This window comes from Eumetopias jubatus, unplaced genomic scaffold (assembly GCF_037043125.1).
Source record: "Eumetopias jubatus isolate StellerSeaLion01/CBP00866 unplaced genomic scaffold, mEumJub1_p1.0 scaffold_3, whole genome shotgun sequence".
Taxonomy (NCBI): Eukaryota; Metazoa; Chordata; class Mammalia; order Carnivora; family Otariidae; genus Eumetopias; species Eumetopias jubatus.
Genome location: NW_028274809.1, coordinates 4,191,590 through 4,211,435, shown reverse-complemented (window position 1 = coordinate 4,211,435; position 19,846 = coordinate 4,191,590). Strand labels below are relative to the sequence as shown.

At 58.5% G+C, this 19,846-nt stretch overlaps 1 protein-coding gene across 2 annotated transcripts in view; it reads left to right on the top strand.

The window, feature by feature from the left end:
• MLPH (melanophilin) overlaps window positions 1-19,846 on the top strand; it is a 36,037-nt gene extending 16,191 nt beyond the window's left edge. The window contains exons 4-16 of one of the 2 annotated variants that reach the window (XM_088022010.1): window positions 945-983; window positions 2,697-2,800; window positions 4,000-4,115; window positions 5,218-5,435; window positions 7,810-7,949; window positions 11,236-11,421; window positions 11,698-11,853; window positions 13,320-13,412; window positions 14,057-14,128; window positions 15,678-15,741; window positions 15,996-16,021; window positions 17,793-17,864; window positions 19,820-19,846. In XM_088022010.1, the coding sequence (XP_087878136.1) occupies window positions 945-983; window positions 2,697-2,800; window positions 4,000-4,115; window positions 5,218-5,435; window positions 7,810-7,949; window positions 11,236-11,421; window positions 11,698-11,853; window positions 13,320-13,412; window positions 14,057-14,128; window positions 15,678-15,741; window positions 15,996-16,021; window positions 17,793-17,864; window positions 19,820-19,846 (1,313 nt within the window). Of the gene's footprint in view, window positions 1-944; window positions 984-2,696; window positions 2,801-3,999; window positions 4,117-5,217; window positions 5,436-7,809; window positions 7,950-11,235; window positions 11,422-11,697; window positions 11,854-13,319; window positions 13,413-14,056; window positions 14,135-15,677; window positions 15,742-15,995; window positions 16,022-17,763; window positions 17,865-19,819 lie in introns of both variants that reach the window. The other variant, XM_088022011.1, reaches the window with a different exon arrangement.

The following is a 19,846-nucleotide window of genomic DNA, read 5'->3' as shown; positions in this document are numbered from 1 at the left end:
GCTTCCTAGCAGGTTGAGAACTCATAGCTAAGGTCTCAAACTCAGTGGCTAGTCGAGTAACCAGGTGCTGGTTAATACAACTTGTTCTTCAGGCCCTTCCTCCCTGGGCGTCTGATGTGGGGCCTAGATTTTCTCTTTTCAACAAACATTCCCTGTGCGTCTGATGGGCCGAGGGGTCTTCCTGCAGCTGGAGGAGCTGGTCTGGCCCCATCACAGGGCTCAAGGGTGAGAACCACAGGGAGCAGGGCGGAAAGCCACACCACAAAGTGTTTAAGGATCTCGACCCCAAAGGCGGCCCTGTTCCCAGAGGCCACGTTGGAACCCCTGAGGACCTGACCTTGCTCTGGGAGGTGCCGATTCCAGGGACCAGGTGGGCTCAGGAGTCTGTGTTGTGTGAAAGGCTGTGGGGATCGTGATGCCCAGCCAGGGTCCAGAGCTGCTGGGCCAACACCAACCAACCGGCTCCTGCCCGTTTCGAAGTTGTCACCACCGAGGACCGCAAGGTGGCGCTGTGGGGCAACAGGAACCCCGACTCCCAGCCGCTCCACCTGGGCCCCTGGGTTCCGTGCTCTGGGGTGATGCCCAGGCTGAATTCTCCTTGCAGGGCGCCTGGAAGACAGAGAGGGCGCAGGGAAGGAAAGTTCCATGTTTGTTTTCAAGTAGACAAACTGAAAAAATAGAAATGACTGAAGTCACTGTTTTGAAGCCTGGCCAGCCAGGGCCAAGGGCAGACTGGTCAGCTGGGGTGAGGGTGGCGGGCGGCCCGGGTCTTCTCCGGGTGAACCTGCAGAGCAATGGGGGTTTTTCCGAGGCCCCCACAGCAGGACGGGCAGACGCTGCGGGAGGCGGTTATCCTAGGCTGGGAAGGAAATGAGAGGAAACCCGTCCTCAAGCACGGTCGCGGGAGGATGTCTTTCTCCCCGGTGCCTTTCCTCTGGTTCCAGGTTTCCCTGACGGAGCGCGAAGCTCACCTGACATCCACAGTAAGTCCCTGGTGCTCACCGGGGTTCGTTCGTGTTTCTTTCCACCTCCCTGCCAAGAGCGGCTGAGAACTCTCTCCCGTGTCAGGAGCAGGGGACATCCTTTGGGCTTGCTCTTGAGAGATGGGTTAGTATCTCTCAAACTGCTGTCCCAAGTGGAGAGAGATGGAAGGAGTCCATAACCAAAAGGGGCACAGAGCTCCCGTTCCTGTTCAGTCCTGGGGGCAGCTCACTGACAGGCCACGTGCACACATGCACACCCACACACACACATGCACACACAGGTGTGCACCCCGGGCCTCCGGGAGCCACGCCCACATTCCCTCGGTGCAGGTAGAGGTCAGCTCAGTGTCTTCTGTCTGGTGGTTTGGGGTGAATTTCCTCAAGACTCACTGTCCAGAGAATGAAAATAATCACCCAGCCTGCCCGCTGCATGGGTCCGAGTTCGGGGGGTACAGAAGGGCTTACAGAGCACATTCAAGCCCAGGAAATGCCCTGCTTGTTCACACTTGAGACCTCCCCCCACCCAAAGGCACAGGGAGTGAGGGCCTGGGCGCGGGCTGGGGGTGTGCAGGGGCAGTATGTGCAGGCCCAACCCCACAGCCCATGCTCCCCCAGTGCAGGAGTGGCCTCGTGGCCCCGAGGGAAGGCCGATGATCCATGCTCTAAAACCCCAGAGCTCATTGCCTGGACCCCTCTGGTGACCTAAAGGAGAACAGGGGCCAGGCCAGTGGGAGAGCAGAGGGAAGAGGCTGTGATGGGGCCACCTGGGTGCTCGGGTGAGGCAGGGGGCCTGGGGGGCAGAGAAAGGAGGGGCGGGAGCCCTGGGGCTGAGGCTCACCTCCTTCCCAGCTATGTCTGCAGCCTGCATGTAAGCACACGAAAGGACTGTAAGTAAAGCAGTTTGTTTGAGAAAACATGACTTTGCCCTTGGTCTCCTTCACCCACCACAAGGCCGGGGATTGCCCAAGAAACAGTCCATGAACAGAGGGTGAATGCCTATAGGCGTGACCCTCGACAAAATTGATGCAGAGTAATAGTTTTCTGCTGGGATTCAGACCGAGTCTGAGTGATGCTTGGATAGGTCTTTGTAAAGCCAGCAGATGGCCTTGCCTGAATGTGTCACAGTGGGTGGATGGATGGATATGTGCATGCAGAATGAATGAATGAGTAGATGGATGGATGGAGAATGGATGGATGGATGGATGGAGAATGGATGAGTGAATGGATGGATGGAGAATGGATGGATGGATGGATGGAGAATGGATGAATGAGTGGATGGATGGATGGAGAATGGATGAATGAGTGGATGGATGGATGGATGGATGGACGGATGGAAAATGGATGAATGGGTGGGTGGGTGGATGGAAGGAGAATGGATGGATGGATGGATGGAGAACGGATGAGTGAATGGATGGATGGAGAATGGATGAATGAGTGGATGGATGGATGGATGGACAGATGGAAAATGGATGAATGGGTGGGTGGGTGGATGGAAGGAGAATGGATGGATGGATGGATGGAGAATGAATGAATGGGTGGGTAGGTAGATGGATGAAGAGTAGGTAGTTGGGTGGGTGGGTGGGTAGATGGGTGAACGGACAGGTGGTAGATGGGTGGGTTGGATGGTTGGATGGGTAGGTGAGTTGGGTGGATGGATGGTTTGCCCCCAGTCTTCTTCACCCTGGGTTGAATCATGTGCGTGGTCCATTGCAGGTGGGCCTGAGCCAAGCCTTGGTGAGGGAAGTGGAGAGAGTGAGCAGACAGATGAGGATGGAGAACTGGACATAGTGGCCCAGGCCCAGCCCGCTGGCAGCAAGGTAAGTCTTCCCCAGTCACCTCTGCCCCTGCCCCTCCCCCAGCTGGAGCCTGGGGTTCTGATGTCCTAAGAATCTCAGTGCTCTCCTTGACTCTGCCCGTTCCCGCAGCGTGAGCACAAAGACCCTGCCTCCTTTGCCGTGCCCGGACAGTCTCTGAGACACTGAGCACCAAAGAGGATCATGCTTTCAGCCCCTGGTGTCACCATAAGAAACCCCAAAGCAAGCTGTGGGGGAGACAGAGCCTGCAGGCAAGCCTGCCTGACCCGTCCGGTCAGGGTCCTGGGGGCAGGCTCGTGAGGTTGTGAGGGCAGGCAGGGGTCCCAGAGGGCACCCTGCTGTCCTCCAAGGTGGCCTTGGCATCTTTCAGGGAAGTGAACCCCTTTAGACTGCCCTCTGTGAACATTTTACTTTTCTTCATAGCCAGCCACGAGCCTTGCTTTTATTAGTGTTTATTTCCGTCTTTACTTATTTTGTAACTTATTTTTGGTGATCAACAAGCAGAGTATGCCCCGGGGTTTTGCGGGGGGATGACGGAAGGAGAGCAGGTTGGGGCGGGGGGCACAAGGAGTTTAGTTGGAGACCCCAGGAGGAGGCCAGCGTCCTTGAGATTCGACACCGGCCAGGTCTGGCCAGTCTACAGTGAGAAAGTTGTATTCCTGCCACTCAGTGAGCTTAAAGAACACTAGCCAGTGTCTGGAACATTCCCTGTACGGTACCTTTAAAAGATCAAGATTCTCATGAGGGAGGATTTCATCTGAACAACATGGAGCTCTCCCCCACCTCGTGGCCTCACTGTGGGTGCCCCTCATTTGCCTGAACTCCCCCTGCCGACACCTCCCAAGGGTACCTGTCAGCCCTAGAGAAGACTGCCCGTCCTCCCTACCCCTCATCCCAAGGCTGCAGTGCTCCGGGACCTGTGTCCTTAGCACATCTGAGCAGCCATAGGCCCCTCGGGCTGAGCAGGTGTTTCCTTCTGCTCTAAGAGATGCTGAGGATGCAGCTCTTGCAGGGGATTCGGAGGGGGAGCCCTCTGGGCCCCTTGAAGCTGCCTTCGAGCTCCTTCGGGTTTGTTTCTAGTGCAGGAGGTGGATGTGCCCCTGGAGGCACCCACCCTGCTGCCCGGGGCTGAGACGCCCCTGGTCGTCTCTGTCAAGCTGACCCCGACTCTCCTCCTCTTGCCCACATCTGCCCCTGCTAAGAAAAAGCGCCTCTCCATTCACGACTTGGACTTTGAGGCAGACTCCGATGACTCTACTTGGTCTGGCAGTCACCCCCCATATTCGTCCCCAGTCCCAGCGGCCACAGACAGCCTACAGGTCAGTGGGCTCTGGTTTCTGCCCCCGTCCTTCCCGGGATAACCTGAGCGACAGGTACTCAGGCCCCAGGTGGGGGACAGCGCTCCAGGAAAGGGTGCGATGGCCATAGCAGGCATCAGGGCATGACAGGCCAGGGGAGAGTTGGGGTGGGGCACAGGATGCAGACGCTCCCACACTCCCCATCTCTGCAGAGATGGGTCTGGCAGCTTGGAGAAGGGGAGTGCGGGATGGGAACCCAGGCTGGACAAATGAGGGGCCAGGGATCCGGGCCGGCTGCTTGTCCCAGAAGTAAGGCTTCTACCCTGTGATTCAGGAGGGCAGGCCAGGGAGCCGGCATCTGCCCTGGACTCGGGGCCCGACCTGTGCGTGGGCGTCCGACTGGCGGGTCCAGGCCAGAGCGGGGGCAGGGATGCCTCTGCCCAGGCTGATCCACAGACCACTTTGCGGGGAGGGCAGCGGGCTGGCACTGCAGTGGTCTTTGGGCCACAAGCCTGCTCCCGCTGCAAGACCAGCTCCTGCGGCCTCCGGGGCCTGAGGACTGCTTCCTTCCTGCCCCCCTCAAGCTGGAAAGGAGCTGGGGCATGTGGCTTCCAGAAGACCTCAGCACCTTGTTTCCTTGGGGATGAGGGCACAACAGCGAGAACCCTCTGCCAGCCCGAGGAAGGGTAGAGGAGGAAGTGCTGGGGTTGCAGCCGAGGGGCCCCCCGGGAGCCCTGCCCACACCCCCTCTTCCCTTTCTGGGAGTATTAAGGTGCATGCAGTTAGAACAATGCCCCCCCCAAAAATAACTTCCCCATCCATCTCCTCAGGGCTTCAGTCTCTAGGTGGGTCGGAGCCCCCAAGACTGTCAGATGTGTTCCCTTGTACGATGAGTGGCTCAGGGTCTCGGGAGCCCCAGCCTTCCACGGACACACGATACAGAGTAGGCAGTAAATGGCTTTCAGCAGGATTTCTGGAAGTAAAGGGAACTGAATTGCAAGGGGCCAGAGCTGAGGGGTGTCTGGCGTTGGCTCCTTGATGTCTAGAAACCCTCCAGACTGGGGTGGAAAGACCCACATGCCAGGGAGCTGTAAGACCTAGTAATACGTCACGCACCTGGCCGGTCCCGTGTGCGCAGGCCTTCACGGATAAACCCCGTGCAGAGGACACCTCCGCGGAGGCCACAGTCCTGGAGGAGGCCAACGTCAGCGCCTCTGGGTGCCATCCCTGTCCAGAAGAGCAGACGGACGGCCCCTCACCTGAGCGACAGGACACCCTCACTGAGCTCTACATCCCTGGAGGGTCGTGCACGACAGCCCCACGGACTCCTGCCACAGCCGGTAGGTCCGTTGATGGGCTCTGCGTGAGGGAAGGGGTCCATGGAAAACCCGTCCACTGCCCTGATTTGTGCAGACATCCTGGCCGATTGATAGCAACCCCTTCCTTCACCGCATTGTCCGGCGTGTGCGGTCCTGGTAGACGCCATCCACGCCTCCTCCCCGCCCCCCAGGCTGGGTGCTGCTCTTGTTAACACTCAGAAGTCCCAGCATTAGCGCCTCAGCGGCCACACAGCTCGCTACCGGCTGTAGGGAGGGTACTGAGCCGGCTGGGGGTAGGGACATGCAGGTGTCCCTGAAATGATTGGGATCACTGGTCACCTGGGCCAACCATCCTGATCAAAGGACAGGGCAGGTCCAAGCCTGGGGACTGACGCTGTACCTGGGGACCCATAATACACTTAGGGACGGACAGTGCACTTGGGGACGGGCGGTGCACTTAGGGACGGACGGCGCACTTAGGGACCGACGGTGCGCTTAGGGACGGACAGTGCACTTGGGGACGGACGGTGCACTTAGGGACGCACGGTGCACTTAGGGACCGACGGTGCGCTTAGGGACGGACAGTGCACTTGGGGACGGACGGTGCACTTAGGGACGGATGGTGCACTTGGGGACGGACAGTGCACTTGGGGACGGACGGTGCACTTAGGGACGGACAGTGCACTTGGGGACGGTGGGGCAGGTTCTGTTTGGGCACTGCTTCCCCTGGTCCACCACCAGCTCCCAGCTTTGAATCTCGAGGTCTCTGCAAGTGCTGAGAACCTAGACTTGCTCAGTTTAATTTTGTTGTCAGACAGTGTGCTTCATAATGAAATCCTGAATTGCTGTCTTTTCCTGTGCCCTGTGGGAGTGTGGGTTCAGGAGTTCGGACACCCTACGGATGCAGGAGCAGATGAGACCACGGAGGCAGCCCGGCCCTCCCGCTCACGAGCCCCCACGTGGCCACCGCGTGGGGCCAGCTGCCGGGAAAAGTGGTTAAGACACCGTCTGCCAGGAACTCAGTCCCCTTTCTGTTTTTCCTTCTCATTATATTATAGGAACCGTAATCTCATGGTCCACAGGCTGATTAGGATGCTGGAGGCATTTTGGGAGGAACATGGGGCTTTAATTCCCTCTAAACAGTGAATAAATGAATCTACATTGAACAAGTCCTAGGACGGGGACAAACGGGGACGTGCACAGACTCCGCGCCCGCCCCACCGTGATCCCACGCCCCCCTGAGGACGCGGACAGGGCGGCGGGCGGGGAGGGAGAGGCCGAGGGACACCGCGTTTCTGACCAACCAGCACAGTTTTCACCTCCTCCCTTAAACTGGGAGCCTCTCACGGGGACATGTAGGAGTTTGATGGGTAGCGTTGTCTAAAGATGCATCAGACAACCCGCAGGTGCGCCATCTGAGGTTTGGTGGAACGTGGCATGCCGCTCGATCCACCTGCTTAGCCACTGTGATTCGGTTTCTCCTCACCGTGAAGAGGGCTTCACGCCCGTTGTGCGGCATGGTTGTAGACACTAAACGAGACCGTAGCATCGCAAACCTATCGGCTTAAAACAGCGCACCTCCATCCTGTCTATTCCTGTGGCCGGGAGCTGGGGCGCAGCCTCACTGTGTGCTCAGCGCGCGGGCTCCCAGGCTGAAACCAGTGGGGCCTGGGGCTGGAATCCCGCTGGAACTCGGGGCCCTCTCCCAAGCTTGCTCAGGTGTTTGGCAAGGCTCACCGAGCCAGTGGGGCCTGGTGCCGTTGAGGGCAGAAGAGCCCCAGTGACTCCCTGGTGCAGGAGCTCCCGTGTGGTCAGCCCCGGCCGCACCTCCTTCCCCCTCCATGTCCCAGGGTGGTGTGTGCGGCGCCGTCCGGGCTGCCTGGAGCCCTGGGGACCTTTGGTGAGGCCATGGGGGTAGTAAGCTTCCCCCCCTCATCTGGAGCCCAGGATGAGCGTTTCCAGGCACATTGTGGATGACTGGGATCCACATAATGTCAGGCATGAGGAAAAGCCCGTAGAGACCAATGTGGAAAGACTTCCCAATGTCCCCTCCACTCACAGACCCTCCCTGGGCCCCGCATGGGCCGCACTCTGGGCACACGGGTTCCGGCGGTGGAATGCGGTGCGCTCTGATCCTCCCACCAACCATGTACCTGTCTGCTCCCCTGGCCCCACCGAGAGTGCCAGGCAGGGCCCTGGTTCCTGAAGCTTCCATGTGAGGGCTTGCCATTGCTCCGTTCCCACTTGGATCTGAGGTTCTCGGCTCCCTCCCCTCAGGGGGCTGTAATCACGTCCGTGGTTTCCCTCATCTCTCGTTTTCCCGTATTGGGAAAAACGTGTCCACTGGCCTCCGGCTTTTCGCTCTGAGGAACTTGATCCCACTCTCACTCCAAAGGGACGAGTGCCATCGGGAGTGAGCAGCTCCCCTCCCGGTATCTGGCCGCCGTGGACGCCTCCGATGACGAGAGCACCCGGGCCCCCAGCGCGGCCTCCTGCCATTCCGGACAGAGAGGCCGCTCTCCGTCCCAGAGCCAGGTAAGGCAGCTGCGAACAGTTCCTTCTTACTGCTGCTTTGGGTGGAGCCTTTTTACCTCCACGCCAAGTCATGTCAGAGAAATCAAAGCTTCCAGTACTTTAAAACTGCACGTTTGCCCAAGCCTATGTAGCAGACGTGCATGTGATATCTTCAAAATAGCCACTGTTCTATCAGCGTGAAATTCACAGAACATACAATTCAGCGTCCTGAAGTGGGCATTCACTCGCACTTAGTACATTCGCAGCGTTGTACTTCTCTTGGTCCCCAAATGTCATCGGCCCAAAGGGAAACTGATCCTGTGAGCAGTCGCGCCCCGTCCCCTCCCTCCAGCCTTGGCCAGCCGCCAGCCTGCTTCCTGTCTCCTGGCTTCGCCTGTTCTGCGCATTGCATCTAGACAGAAGCGTTTGCCACGTGACTTCCGTGCCTGGCTTCCTGCGCACAGCGTCACATTTTCGAGGCTCGTCCATATTGTAGCTCATGTCAGTGCTTGATTCCTTTGGATGCAAATACTTTATCCTGGATCAGGTATTCTGTCATTGACAAGAGAAGGAAATACTCCATTTTTTTATACCTTTAGCAGACCTTATGCAGGTTTTAAGAAAATTTAACTTAGAATATGTAACACCTGTTAAAGTAGTGCGACTCCCTCACATTGCAGACCCTGATTTATGACCTAAACCACAAGGTTCCTCTGAGTACCCCGGGTTCCCTTTACTGAATTTAAACCGTGGTCCTGCTTACAGACAACTGATTTAGGGCTGAGCAAGTACACTTTACTGGGGGAAGACGACAATGCTTCGTACGAGGACAGGGGACCCAGGGGCTGAGCCCTGGGCTAACAGGTGGAAGGACTGACCGATGTTGAGCGTGGGGCCTTCCCCAGCCCCTTACCCCTCTGTGCACTCAGACAACCCAGGGGGAGCTGGTCTCACACAGCCACAGCCCACACCACCAGCTAAAAGTCCTGGCTGTCACTCCACCAGCATGGCCCACAGCCGTCGGTGACCAGTAGAGCTGCCCAACAGGGCCCAGGCTTTGCTGAACTCTCTCCCCAGCAGCAGATGTACCCGCACGGGGCAGGACCTGCATGAGGCGGGTGGGGTGCCGGCCGCTCCCCAGTCTCAGCTGACGTAGGAAAGGTCAAAGGCTCTTCCGACCTCTTGTCCTCTCGCCGAGCCCCAGGAAATGATCTGCCAAAAACAAGCAGCAGACTTGTAGAAGGAGCCCTTCCTTGCATGGCTTTTGAGGAATCGGTGTATGGTTTTTGTTTTAAAATTGGGCTCAACAATGTCAGCAGAACAGAAATGTGGAGTCTCTCGCTCCCCAGAGTCAGTGCCCTCAGGCACAGCTGACTCTCTTTCCTGGAATGCCACCCAGAAGCTTCCTACAGCCAGCAGGCTCGAAGTTCTCTGTGCCCTCCCTCCGTCTCTGGAAGAAGTGCACTCTCCCTCTGCCCTGAGCACAGCAGGGTGTGAAAGGCCCTGAGAAGGTCTGCAGTGAAAGCCATCTACCATTCTGCACCCAGGGTGGCTCACACTTCTCAGGGCCTGAACCCCCTTTTACGGAATAGCGAGGAGAACATCCCGCGGGAAGGTGACCTTTGATCAGACCAGGGCTCTGTGTCCGGGAGGGCTGGGGCACGGCAGTGGAGGGGCGGTGAGACCAGAGCCACGGCTGGCAGAGAAACCCCCAGTCAGAAGACGGCAATAAAGACTAGAATTGTCTATTCTCAGCAAGTTTTTAATTTAACAACTTCAGTAACTTTCAGTAAAATACATGCCCTGGCATCTAGCCCTACTGGTACCCACCATCCTTCCTGCCTCCTTGAACGATTCCCTATTTCATGCTTAGAGCCCATCTCCAACTCCACCTCCCCCGGCATCTCACCCTGCGTGCGCCCCTCGCATCTTTGTGTAAAGGCAAGTGGGCAGCAGGCCCGGTGCGCCGGGGAAAACCCGGGGCAGACTCTTACAGGGGTCCCTGCGAGGGGCCGCGGCTCGTGCTGCCCCTCAGCTCCTGCCTCTCCTCCAACCCCAGATGAGAATTCCAGTTCCTTGTCTTGGGGTGCTTTTCTTTCTCACTCTGGGGGTGACATTTGACAGTGACCGTGTCGGGGGGTCTGCCGTGGCGACCACGTGTCCTTTGCACACCGTGCTCTCCAGGACACAGAAGCGGTCTGTGCACACTCCTGCAGCCCGGTATCGATCCCCACCTCTCCGCCCAGTGCAGCCAGAGGGGGGCTCAGTTACCAGCAGCCGCTCCGAGTCCTCGCCGAGACCCTCGTGCTGACGTTTCTCAGCTTCCTGTTCTTCTTGGGGCAGATTGGCCCACTCGAAGCCTCAGAGCTGTGCAGATCAATCTCATTAACCATCAAACAAAGCAAAAGCATCTTCCCGCCCCTCAAGGGCCATTCCCCTTTGAAAAAGGTGAGCCACAGATAATGGCAGGAAAGACGTACCTGCTGGGCTTGGAAGAAGATGGAAGAATTGATTTTCTCGGGTCTCGGTCTGGGCGCTAATAGCCTCTGGTGACTCAGGGGGAGAGGAAGTTGTAATGTTAGTCACTTGAGGCTGTTACCTGGCACCTCCTGGCCCACAGTGACCCGAGGCTCTTGCCAGCTAATGACTTTTGGGTTCGAGCAGCCTGACGTCATGAACAGGCGCCTTCCTGTGCTGATCAGGAGCAGCGGTGACAAGACAAGCTAGCCCTCGGTCATGACGTATCATCCCTTTCAGATTCAGCTTCCTTGCTCACTGAATTTGTCACCTCTTTTTCTGCGCTCACCCCTTTACCCTCTCTTCTGGTGCCACTCCCATGGTTCGCTTGGTATTCTAGAACTCTTGGTGTCAAAATGGGCTTCACGCCCCCTCCCCAGGTCATGTTACAGATCGCGGCCTTAGCTTTCCTTCCAGTGCTTGGGAATTCGGTGCTTCTGCAGTGATGGGTCCCAGATTCCTGCTGGTGGCGTTGTCCTCCGGCCAGTCCCTCAGCTTGGGGACCCCATTTAGGGTCAGAGGGAAGAACTGTCCTCCCATGGTAATAGTGTCCACAAGGGAAAGCTCGGTGTCTGGTTCACAAAAGGTGGGTCTTTGGCCTGGGTGGCGACAGGATCACCAGGAGTGCCCCACCCTGCAGAGCCCAGTTCCTGAGGGCCGGGACTGGCCCCAGCACGGGCACTGCGGGCAAGCTCTTCTGGAGAAGGGGTGGAGACTTCCCCAGAGCCCTGCCTCTGAGCACGGTGCACACGGATGACCAGCTGAGCGCAGATCTGTTCGTTGGTTTCAGTGTCTCACCAGCTACGAGCCCACAGATGCCGACAGAGAAGAAGAGACCCTCAGGAGGAAGCTGGAGGAGCTGACCAGCCACATCAGTGACCAGGGGGCCTCATCCGACGAGGAGGAGAGCAGGGAGGAAGAGGCAGACCTGGACAGGAGCCCCTCCATCAAGGACCTCCCTGGGGCAGCGCCGGAGGTGAGGCCGCCCGAGTGGGCTCGGCAGGACCTGGGCAGAGGTGGGCCCAGGGGGCAAGAGTTTGTGACTAAGCCACTGGCCCACCCCAGGCAGCCAGGCAACGCCCAGTCGGCCCTGGGGGCCAACAAGAGCTGCATGGGATGCTTAACCCTTGGCCAGCCAGCTGGTCAACCAGCCCCGAGTTCAGAAGAAAGAGTGTCGTAGGATGGGCTCGTCTTGGGGAGGGCCCTGACGTCTCTCCTGCTGGCGGTTATGTTCCATGCTTCCCTCTCTTAGGTGAGCGTGGCTGCCGGCCAGACGTACAGACAGGAAACCACCCCCCAGGACCCTCAGGACCTCGTGCAGCCCGGCAGGACCACAGACAAGGACCTGCTGGAGCTGGAGGACAGAGTGGCCCTCACGGCCTCTGAGGTTCAGCAGGTGGAGAGCGAGGTAGCACCAGGCCCAGGGGGTGGGGGGCTCCCCAAGTGGAATCATGGTGGGCCCTGAAGTTCTGGAGGCTGTGGACAGCCTACCCGAAGCTCCAGGACAGGAGCTTGAGGGTTTCTGTGGGAATAGCCCATCCCACCACCCCTGTCTTCATCCCATTTGCCTTGGTGAGAGGCAGGCAGGGTTTTCATCCCTACAGGAATGACGTTGACGCTTACCCCTCTCTGTCCCAGGAGGAGGGGGCTTCTTCAGAAGCAGGCTTAGGTCTGAGGACAGCCCTGGGGCTCAGGACTGGACTCTGACACAAAGGCCATCCTGTGAGCCCGAGTGTGGGTCCAGGACTTGAGTTCGGGTGAGGGTTGTGTCAGTAGCGTATAAAGGTCAAAGGACAGAGCCAGGGTCTCTCAGGGACAGCCGAGGTGACTGGGCTCTGCTCTGCCCTCTCCTTGGGGGCCCCCAGAGAAAAGAGGGTCTGCCCCTCAGGCTGCAAGGGGAGCCAGCACCCACGGCCACCTCTCACTTCTGCTCATCATCAGGTGCCCACCGGGAGTAAGGAGCATGTCTCCAGAGCTGTGCTCATTAGGGGGACAAGCCAGCCCAAAGACTTTGCGTTCTTTTATTCCTTCTTGCTCGGCAAATGATTTCAAACTCCTGCAAATGGCAGGACACAAAAGACACAGCTGTCGCATTCTTAGATGGAGCCCCTGCCTTCGTGGAGCTTATGCTTTCGTGGGAGGAGATAGAGGACAAGCCAACGACCAAGGAGCTCGGTTCTTGAAGCAAGCTGGGCAAACAGGAAGTGAGGGTGGCTCGGTGGAGCCCCCAGGTGGGCTGCTCAGGAAGGGATATTACAAGAAGAAGGCAGCACACGTGTGTAAAGGTCCTGGGGTGGTCTTGAACTTGGTTGTTCAGGAAGGAGCAGTGAAACCCTGAGCCTGGGGCAGAGGGAGTAAGGGGGAGAGGGTTGGAGGCAGGTCCAAGGGGAGGGCAGAGTCTAGAGAGCCATTGGAGGGATCAGAACAGGGGTGATGGGGCCTTGTTTCTGTTTCCAGAAGTTTCCTCCGGCTGCTGTGGGGGCCAATTTAAAATGATGTCAGGAAGCCAGGCTCTGCCAGATGCCAGCCAAGCCTTTGCCCAGAGTGTAGCCCCGTCCCTTAGAACTATGGTGACACTGTCCCTGGCACTGCCCCGCCTCGCCATGCCTGGGGGGAGCCAGACTTTCTGATGTGCCAGAAAGTGTGCAGAGCCCCCCTGCTCCTGCCTGGAGGGTGACCCACAAGGAACAGCAGCCCCCTCCCCGACAACCATGGAAGATGCATGAAAATGGGCCCCCAGGAAGCACGTTTGTCGGGACCCCCATCTTAAGGGGACCGTAACAAAATCAGTGAGCGGGCAGCTTCTCTTCCTGGACTGTGACTTCGAGTTGGCACATCAGAGTAACGTCGTGTGTCCTTCCTTTTTCCTGCCAGGTCTCCAACATCAAGTCCAAGATTGCTGCCTTGCAGGCTGCAGGGCTCTCGGTGAAGCCGTCGGGAAAGCCCCGGAGGAAGTCCAACCTCCCGGTGAGTGCAGGGGCCCTGGCACCCGGCTTTGTGCCCAGAGCCCCGGCCACCCCGGCCCCCCAGCCGCTGTCCCCCCCACACCCCGGGGCCTGAAACCAAGAGGCTGGCTGACCACCTCCCTTCCAGCCCCACCAGCCTGGCTGGATGTGACTGGAACAGATTCTCCAGGGATGGCAGCGAGGGGGCTGCCCCCCCAGCCCCGCTGCAGGTCTGGGACCAGCACCCTTCTCCCCAAGGTCAAGCTGGGGTCCCCAGGCCGGTCACACCAGTGGGGTAATAACCTGGCAGCCGAACACAAGGTGGTCCCGGGAGAGCCCCAGGTCCGGCTGCAGGTGATATACAGGATGCTCAGTACATTTGAACTTCAGATAAATGACACATCATTTTCGAGCATATGTATGCCCTGTGCAATACTTGGAACATACTTATAAACAAACGTTATTCGTTGTTTATCTGAACTTCAAAGCTAACTGGCTACTCCGTGTGTTACTTCGCTGAACATGGTGCGCTGGGGGCTGACGGGCCGTCCCTGAGCGCCTGGCCCCGTGTTCAGGGAGAAGGGCCATCCCTCTGTCCGGCTGGCCCCCCTGTGACAGGGGTCAAACAAGCAGCCATCAGGTACAGGCTTTTTCCTTGTCCTCCAGATATTTCTTCCCCGACTTGCTGGGAGATTGGACCAGAGTCCTAAGGATCTGAATGCAGACCCTGCGGAGGAGGTATGGGTCGTCCCGAGAGAGTGGGGCGGCTCTTCCAGCAGTGGGGCGAGCCCGGGTGGTAGTGGGCTGACCCGTACGGACCGTGTGAGCTCTGCCAGCCCCACAGGACGGCGTCCTCAGAGGCTCATGCTGGGACAGGGTTGGCGTCAGACTGTGGGGGAAACCCAGGAAAACCCAGCTGGGGAGGGGGGAGGTGGGGCAGAGAGGGAAGGAGAAGCAAGCCTCCCACCTCGGCAAACCCCACTCAAGGTATGTTTGGCTCAAAGGGACGCATGGGGCGTTGTCCTGCGTGGGGGCAAGGAGGCCACGTGCACCCCTGCACACCTGTCACTCATGGACGCCGTCCATTCCGGGCTCTTCCTGGCCCTGCGCAGGCAGGCGGGCTCCAGCGGCCTGGGGACAGGCCCCATCTGGGAGATGCAGGTGCCAGCTCTAGCAGTGGACGCATCAGGAGCCAGGGCGCGTGCAGTGTGGCACGGGGACCAGGGGTGTGGGAGACGGTGGCCCCGTTCACAGCGTGCAGGGGAGGCGCCGGCCAGGAGGGAGCCCAGTCTCCAAGGTGCAGGCTGTGCGGTTAGGGGTGCAGTGGGAGGCGCCATCCCCGGTGCCCCAGAAAGAGTGGTGTCTATTCCCAGTTCTGCCTGCTGCCTGATGCCACCAGCAGCCATAGCGAACACGCGGTCACGTGTGTATCGCGACAAGGACGCTGGGTAGCTCTTTACAGGTAAAAACAGTGCTTTTCCCGCCCTTCCATTTGAGGTTCACAAACCTGGTGAGGAGGCATTGGGATTAAGCCTATTGTCCCGATGAGGCAACCCAAGCTCAGGGAGGTTGACGTACTTGATTGAGATCACGCAGACCATAAGGGACGGAGGGGTCTCAGCCCAGGCCCCCTGGCCCTGACCTCCCACCCTCTCCTGGGGGCCACAGTGCTTCCTAACTGGCTCAGGGAAGCTCAGCCTCCAGGGGCAGCCCACAAAACCAGCCAGGCAGAATCTCGGGGGCCGGACGTTGGGAAGATTTCCAGGGGGGGTCAGGCCACCTGCTCGTGCCCGGAGAGGCAGAACAGGGAGCAGATGATGCCATCGCGGAGAGGCTGTCAACGGGAGAGTGAAGGGAAGGCATGGGGACCAACAGCCATGGGAGCTGGGGACATGTGAGGAGCAGCTAGGCTCCCAGTAATCCTGAGAAGGGGCTAGTGGCCCCTTTTCCAGACAAGTTCAGAGAGGACACACAGTCGTCTACATCACGGGGGTGGGTGGGGGGTACCTGGATCTGAACCCAGGTCTGCGGGGCTGAGATGCGTGCTCTCCCTGCCCTCCCACCCACCGTTGACAAATGTAAGCATCTCTTTTGTGCTCTGGCATTTGGTGCTTCGTTTATTGATACCGTGTATTTTAATATTGACAAAAGTTCCGACAAAGAACAGAAGACAGCTGACCGGATTCACTAGAATCTGGAAGAACCCTAAGAAGTCCCAATTTAGCTCCCAGTGTTGCTAAGGATTACAGTAATTCAGTGAAGCCCTGAGATGTCTTCTTTCTTCTAGGTGATGACAGGGCCCTATCTTCTCAGAAGGAAGTTCAGTAATTCCCCGAAAAGTCAAGGTAAGAGTTAGTGACTTCCCTCAACCCCGAGGGCCTGGGAGATGAGCTCGAGGGTGTGAAAGTGGCCAGTGGGTGTTCTGCATTTCTGTGTAACCTCTGGGACACAGCATCTCATGCCCCCGGGGCCTGAAGGACGACTCCCCAAACCGCTCCTGCCAGGAAGCATTCCAGTGGGTTGGTGTTCTGGAACCCGCCTGGTTGAACACGCAATGGGGGTGGTGCTGGTGTTTTCCACGTTTTGCCTTGTAAACGGCTCTGAGGCTTAAGCAGCTCCCAGCCTTCTCATGCAAAGCACAGAACGTAACTTTCGCTTCCCTTGATGTCTCAGTGGCGACAAGGACATCAACTTTGCTCCGCAAACAGGGTGAAAGGCCTGGCTGCCTCATCCACAGTGCACGGCCAGGCTGTCGGGGAATCATGTCTTGCTCCCCTTGCAGCCCGACCAAGGATCACAGAGGGAAGCAGCCCCTTTCCCGGGTCAGGATCCAGTCCCTCTGCTGCTGTGTCAGGCCTCTGAGCCACCGTGGCATCTCCTCTTGTCCCTGCATCTGAGCTCTGCCCTCACCACCCACAGCCACGGTCCCAGCGCGCAGCGCTGTGTTCCTCTTCTGCTCCCAAATAATCGTTGGCTCCCACCTGCCTGCAGAATGAGTGGGATTTCTTAGCACAGCCTTCCAGACCCTCACTTTCTGCCCCACATGGGACCCCTGGGTGAACAACACACACCTCACAGGCACATGGGGCTGTCGAGCGCTCTGTGCACACACACCTCCGTACCTTGGCCTGGGCCGGGCCTTCTGCCCCGAGGGCTCTTCACTCCCTTTCCTACCCGCCTCTGCCTTCTGAAGGCCAAGTGCAGCGTCCCCCCCCAGGAGGTTCTCCACCACCTCCAGAACATTCTCCACCACCTCCTCAGGGGACATCTTTGCACACCCCTGTTTGCACCCAGCTCCCCTCCGTGCAGCTTCCTCTTTGCACCCCAGAGCTCCCCGTACCCAGGCAGGTCAGGCCAGAGACAGAGTTGGTCCCAAGGCCCTTTGAGGCGAATCCCTGACTCAGGGCCACGAGCGGGGTGACGGACTTTGTCAGCGAGGCCACCTGCCGCGGGGCTGGGAGGAGGCTCCTGGCGCACATACACCAGCGCTGGGGGGAGCTTCCAGCAGGCCCCATGGCTACCACCCAAGTGAAGGCTCACGGTTACAGCGGGGGGCCACGGGGTGAGCGCCTGTGTCAGTCAGAAGCCTCTCACCTGGTCCCAGGCCCCCTGGAGCGGTGGGCTTTCCAGGGGCTAAACGGCCCAGCTGCAGCTGCTGGTCCCCACACGCCTCTCCAGTCACCACGGCCAGCCTCGGCGGGGTGGCTTCTCACCCGTGTGCCAGACGTCCGTCCCCACACAGGAAGGGTTCAGTGCCCCGTAGCTGGGATCGCTGGGTTAGCAGCGCCCTCCACAGAGTTTAGGAGCAGGAACGGGGGCAAAGCCCGGCAACTCATTCTCTGCCCACAATGGAACCCTGAGCTCGTTCGCCAGCCCCGCTGCCAAAACGTGACACTCAGCCCTACTATGTAGCCTCTGCCAGTTTCCATGCTGTAAACACTCTGCCACGGCTGATGTCAAGCTGCCGCCTTGACGTCAAGGGACACAGGGCTGGGCAGAGGAGACGTGGCCCAGCACCCCCCCCCGAGGAGCAGGTGCATGTCAGGCAGGGCCCCCACCACACCTGCCAGAGGAGGAAGACCCCCGAGATTTGCTCACGTGCCCATGAACACAAACGGTTGACTAGGATGTGAGACCAAATGCCGCAGCTTTAAACTGAAGCCCTGGGTGGGGGGACCCTCTTCTGAGGGGCAGGGTCCCTAGGCCCCCCAGGCCCATGGCACTTCAAGAATTAAAGGAAATGCAATGGTGTGTTGTGTTTTGCCCGAGGGAGCATTTCTGGAGCCGCGAGATAGGATTTTAATGCTTGCTCCGAGGCAAGGGAGAAAGAAGTGTGTTTGCACAGTTGCTGACACGCTTCTGTGCCCCTGAAGGTAAAGACGGGGCCTCCTTTGGTCGGCAGTCGGTGTACCGGGGATCCCTGACGCAGAGAAACCCCAACGGCAGGAAAGGGGTGGCCAACCACAGCTTTGCGGTAAGCCTGTCTCTTCCCTCCTGTGGCGGCTTGGAAGCTCCCTGACCGTCAGATTTACATGTTGGTGTTAAGACTCCAGAGCAGAGAAAATGGGGATAAACTAACAAGTGAAATCAGCAAAAGATTTATAGAAAAATTGAGACCATTTCTTAAAGGTACCAGCATATACCAGTGATAGGGGTTCCCGCTTTCCCTGGGGTGGGTCTCGGCTTGGGGAAGGGGACCATCGAGACACAGACAGGACACTCGGGGGAGGGGACCGTCCACGAGACAGTGAAGATGTTCGGGGGAGGGGACTGCCCACGAGACAGTGAGGACACTCGGGGGAGGGGACTGTCCACAAGAGAAAGACAGGACACTCTCCTCACAGCCCCAGCAGCTCACGAGTGCTGTAAAGGTCATTCAGCAAACCGCATGTGCAGATGCTGGGGTCAAGGCTGTCCCCCAGGTTCTGTGGGAGAGAGCGTTCTGCAGAATGCCCCATCCTGGCACCCCCTCTCGAGAGCCGGTGAAAGCACCAGCTCCCCCCGCATGGGCGCTGCCTGCCCGAGGCAACCCCAGCAGCTCCTCGCAGACATGGCTCCGTGACTGCTCAGAAGAGCCCATCTTTTAGGACCTCAAGGTCACGCCCACAGCCTGGGGATGGGCATGACAACTCGGTGCTGGTGGCCACAGTCAAGGCCCAAACCCCCGCGACCCTGGTGGCTCTCCACTCGCACCTCCTGCCGGCGCTTGATTCTCTCCGTGAACTCCATTCTAAAAAAGCGTTTCCAAGCATCTCACGCCAGGGATGCACAACTACAGGGAAAAGGCTGATCCTAACTGTGTGAGCTTATGCCGGCCGACAGGGAGGTGGGTGACACCGCCATCATTTGGCTGCCCCAACAAGGGGACGAGGGGACGTGTGTAGGGGGAGATGGCACAGAGTAGAGGTGCCCGCGAGCCCACCTTAACCAGAAGGTATCGGGACTGTGGCCAGTGCAGGGCCATCCCAGACGGAGGGCTGATGACCACTAATAAGAAACTGGCCAACAGGGACTTGAGAATCTAAATGCTTTCAGGTTAGGATACAGTTCCTCGTGTTTCAGAGCCTTACATTTTCGGATACTGTCCATCCGTGCACCCCCTCTGATGAGGGGCCGGTGCCGCTAACCCAGCTGGGGGAGCAGGGACAGAGACGCTGTGCAGAAACCACACAGGGATTGACCAGCACCTTCTGATCAACGTGTTTGTGTGTCTGCGTGTTGCTGTGTGCACTCCTGTGTGTGTGTGTGTGCGTGCCCATGTGTCTGTGCATGTATGCACTCTGTACATGCTTGTATATCTGTTGTGTGCCCACGTGTATCTCTGTGTGTGTGTGTGCACGCTCATATGTCTGTGTGTGCCCACGTCTCTGTGTGTGCACTCTGTGTGTGTGCATGCCCATGTTTGTGTGCATGCCCACGTGTCTCTCTTCATGTGTGCACTCTGTGTGCATGCTTGTGTGTGCGTGCACACATGGGTCTCTGCGTGTGCACTCTGTGCGTGCACACGTGTCTGCGTGTGTGCACTCTGCACGCTCATGTCTGTGTGTGCACACGTGTATCTCTGTGTGTGTGCACTCTGTGCGCGCTTGTGTGTGCATGCACACGTCTGTGAGTGTGTGCATTCTGTGCACGCTTGTATGTGTGTGCGTGCACACGTCTCTGTGATTGTGCATTCTGTGTGTGTGCGTGCACACGTCTCTGAGTGTGTGCATTCTGTGTGTGCGCGCGCTTGTATGTGTGCGTGCCCACGTGTGTCTCTGTGCATGTGTACATGCCTGTGCGTGTGCACACTCCTGTGTCTGTGTTATGTGCCCACGTGTGCCTGTGCGTGTGTGCACGCTCGTGTGTGTGCACAGGCGTGTCTCTGCACGTGTCTGTGTGCACACCCATCTGCGCACAACTGTGTGTGTGTGTATTTGTGCTCCACAGAAACCCGTGATGACCCACCAGCCCTAA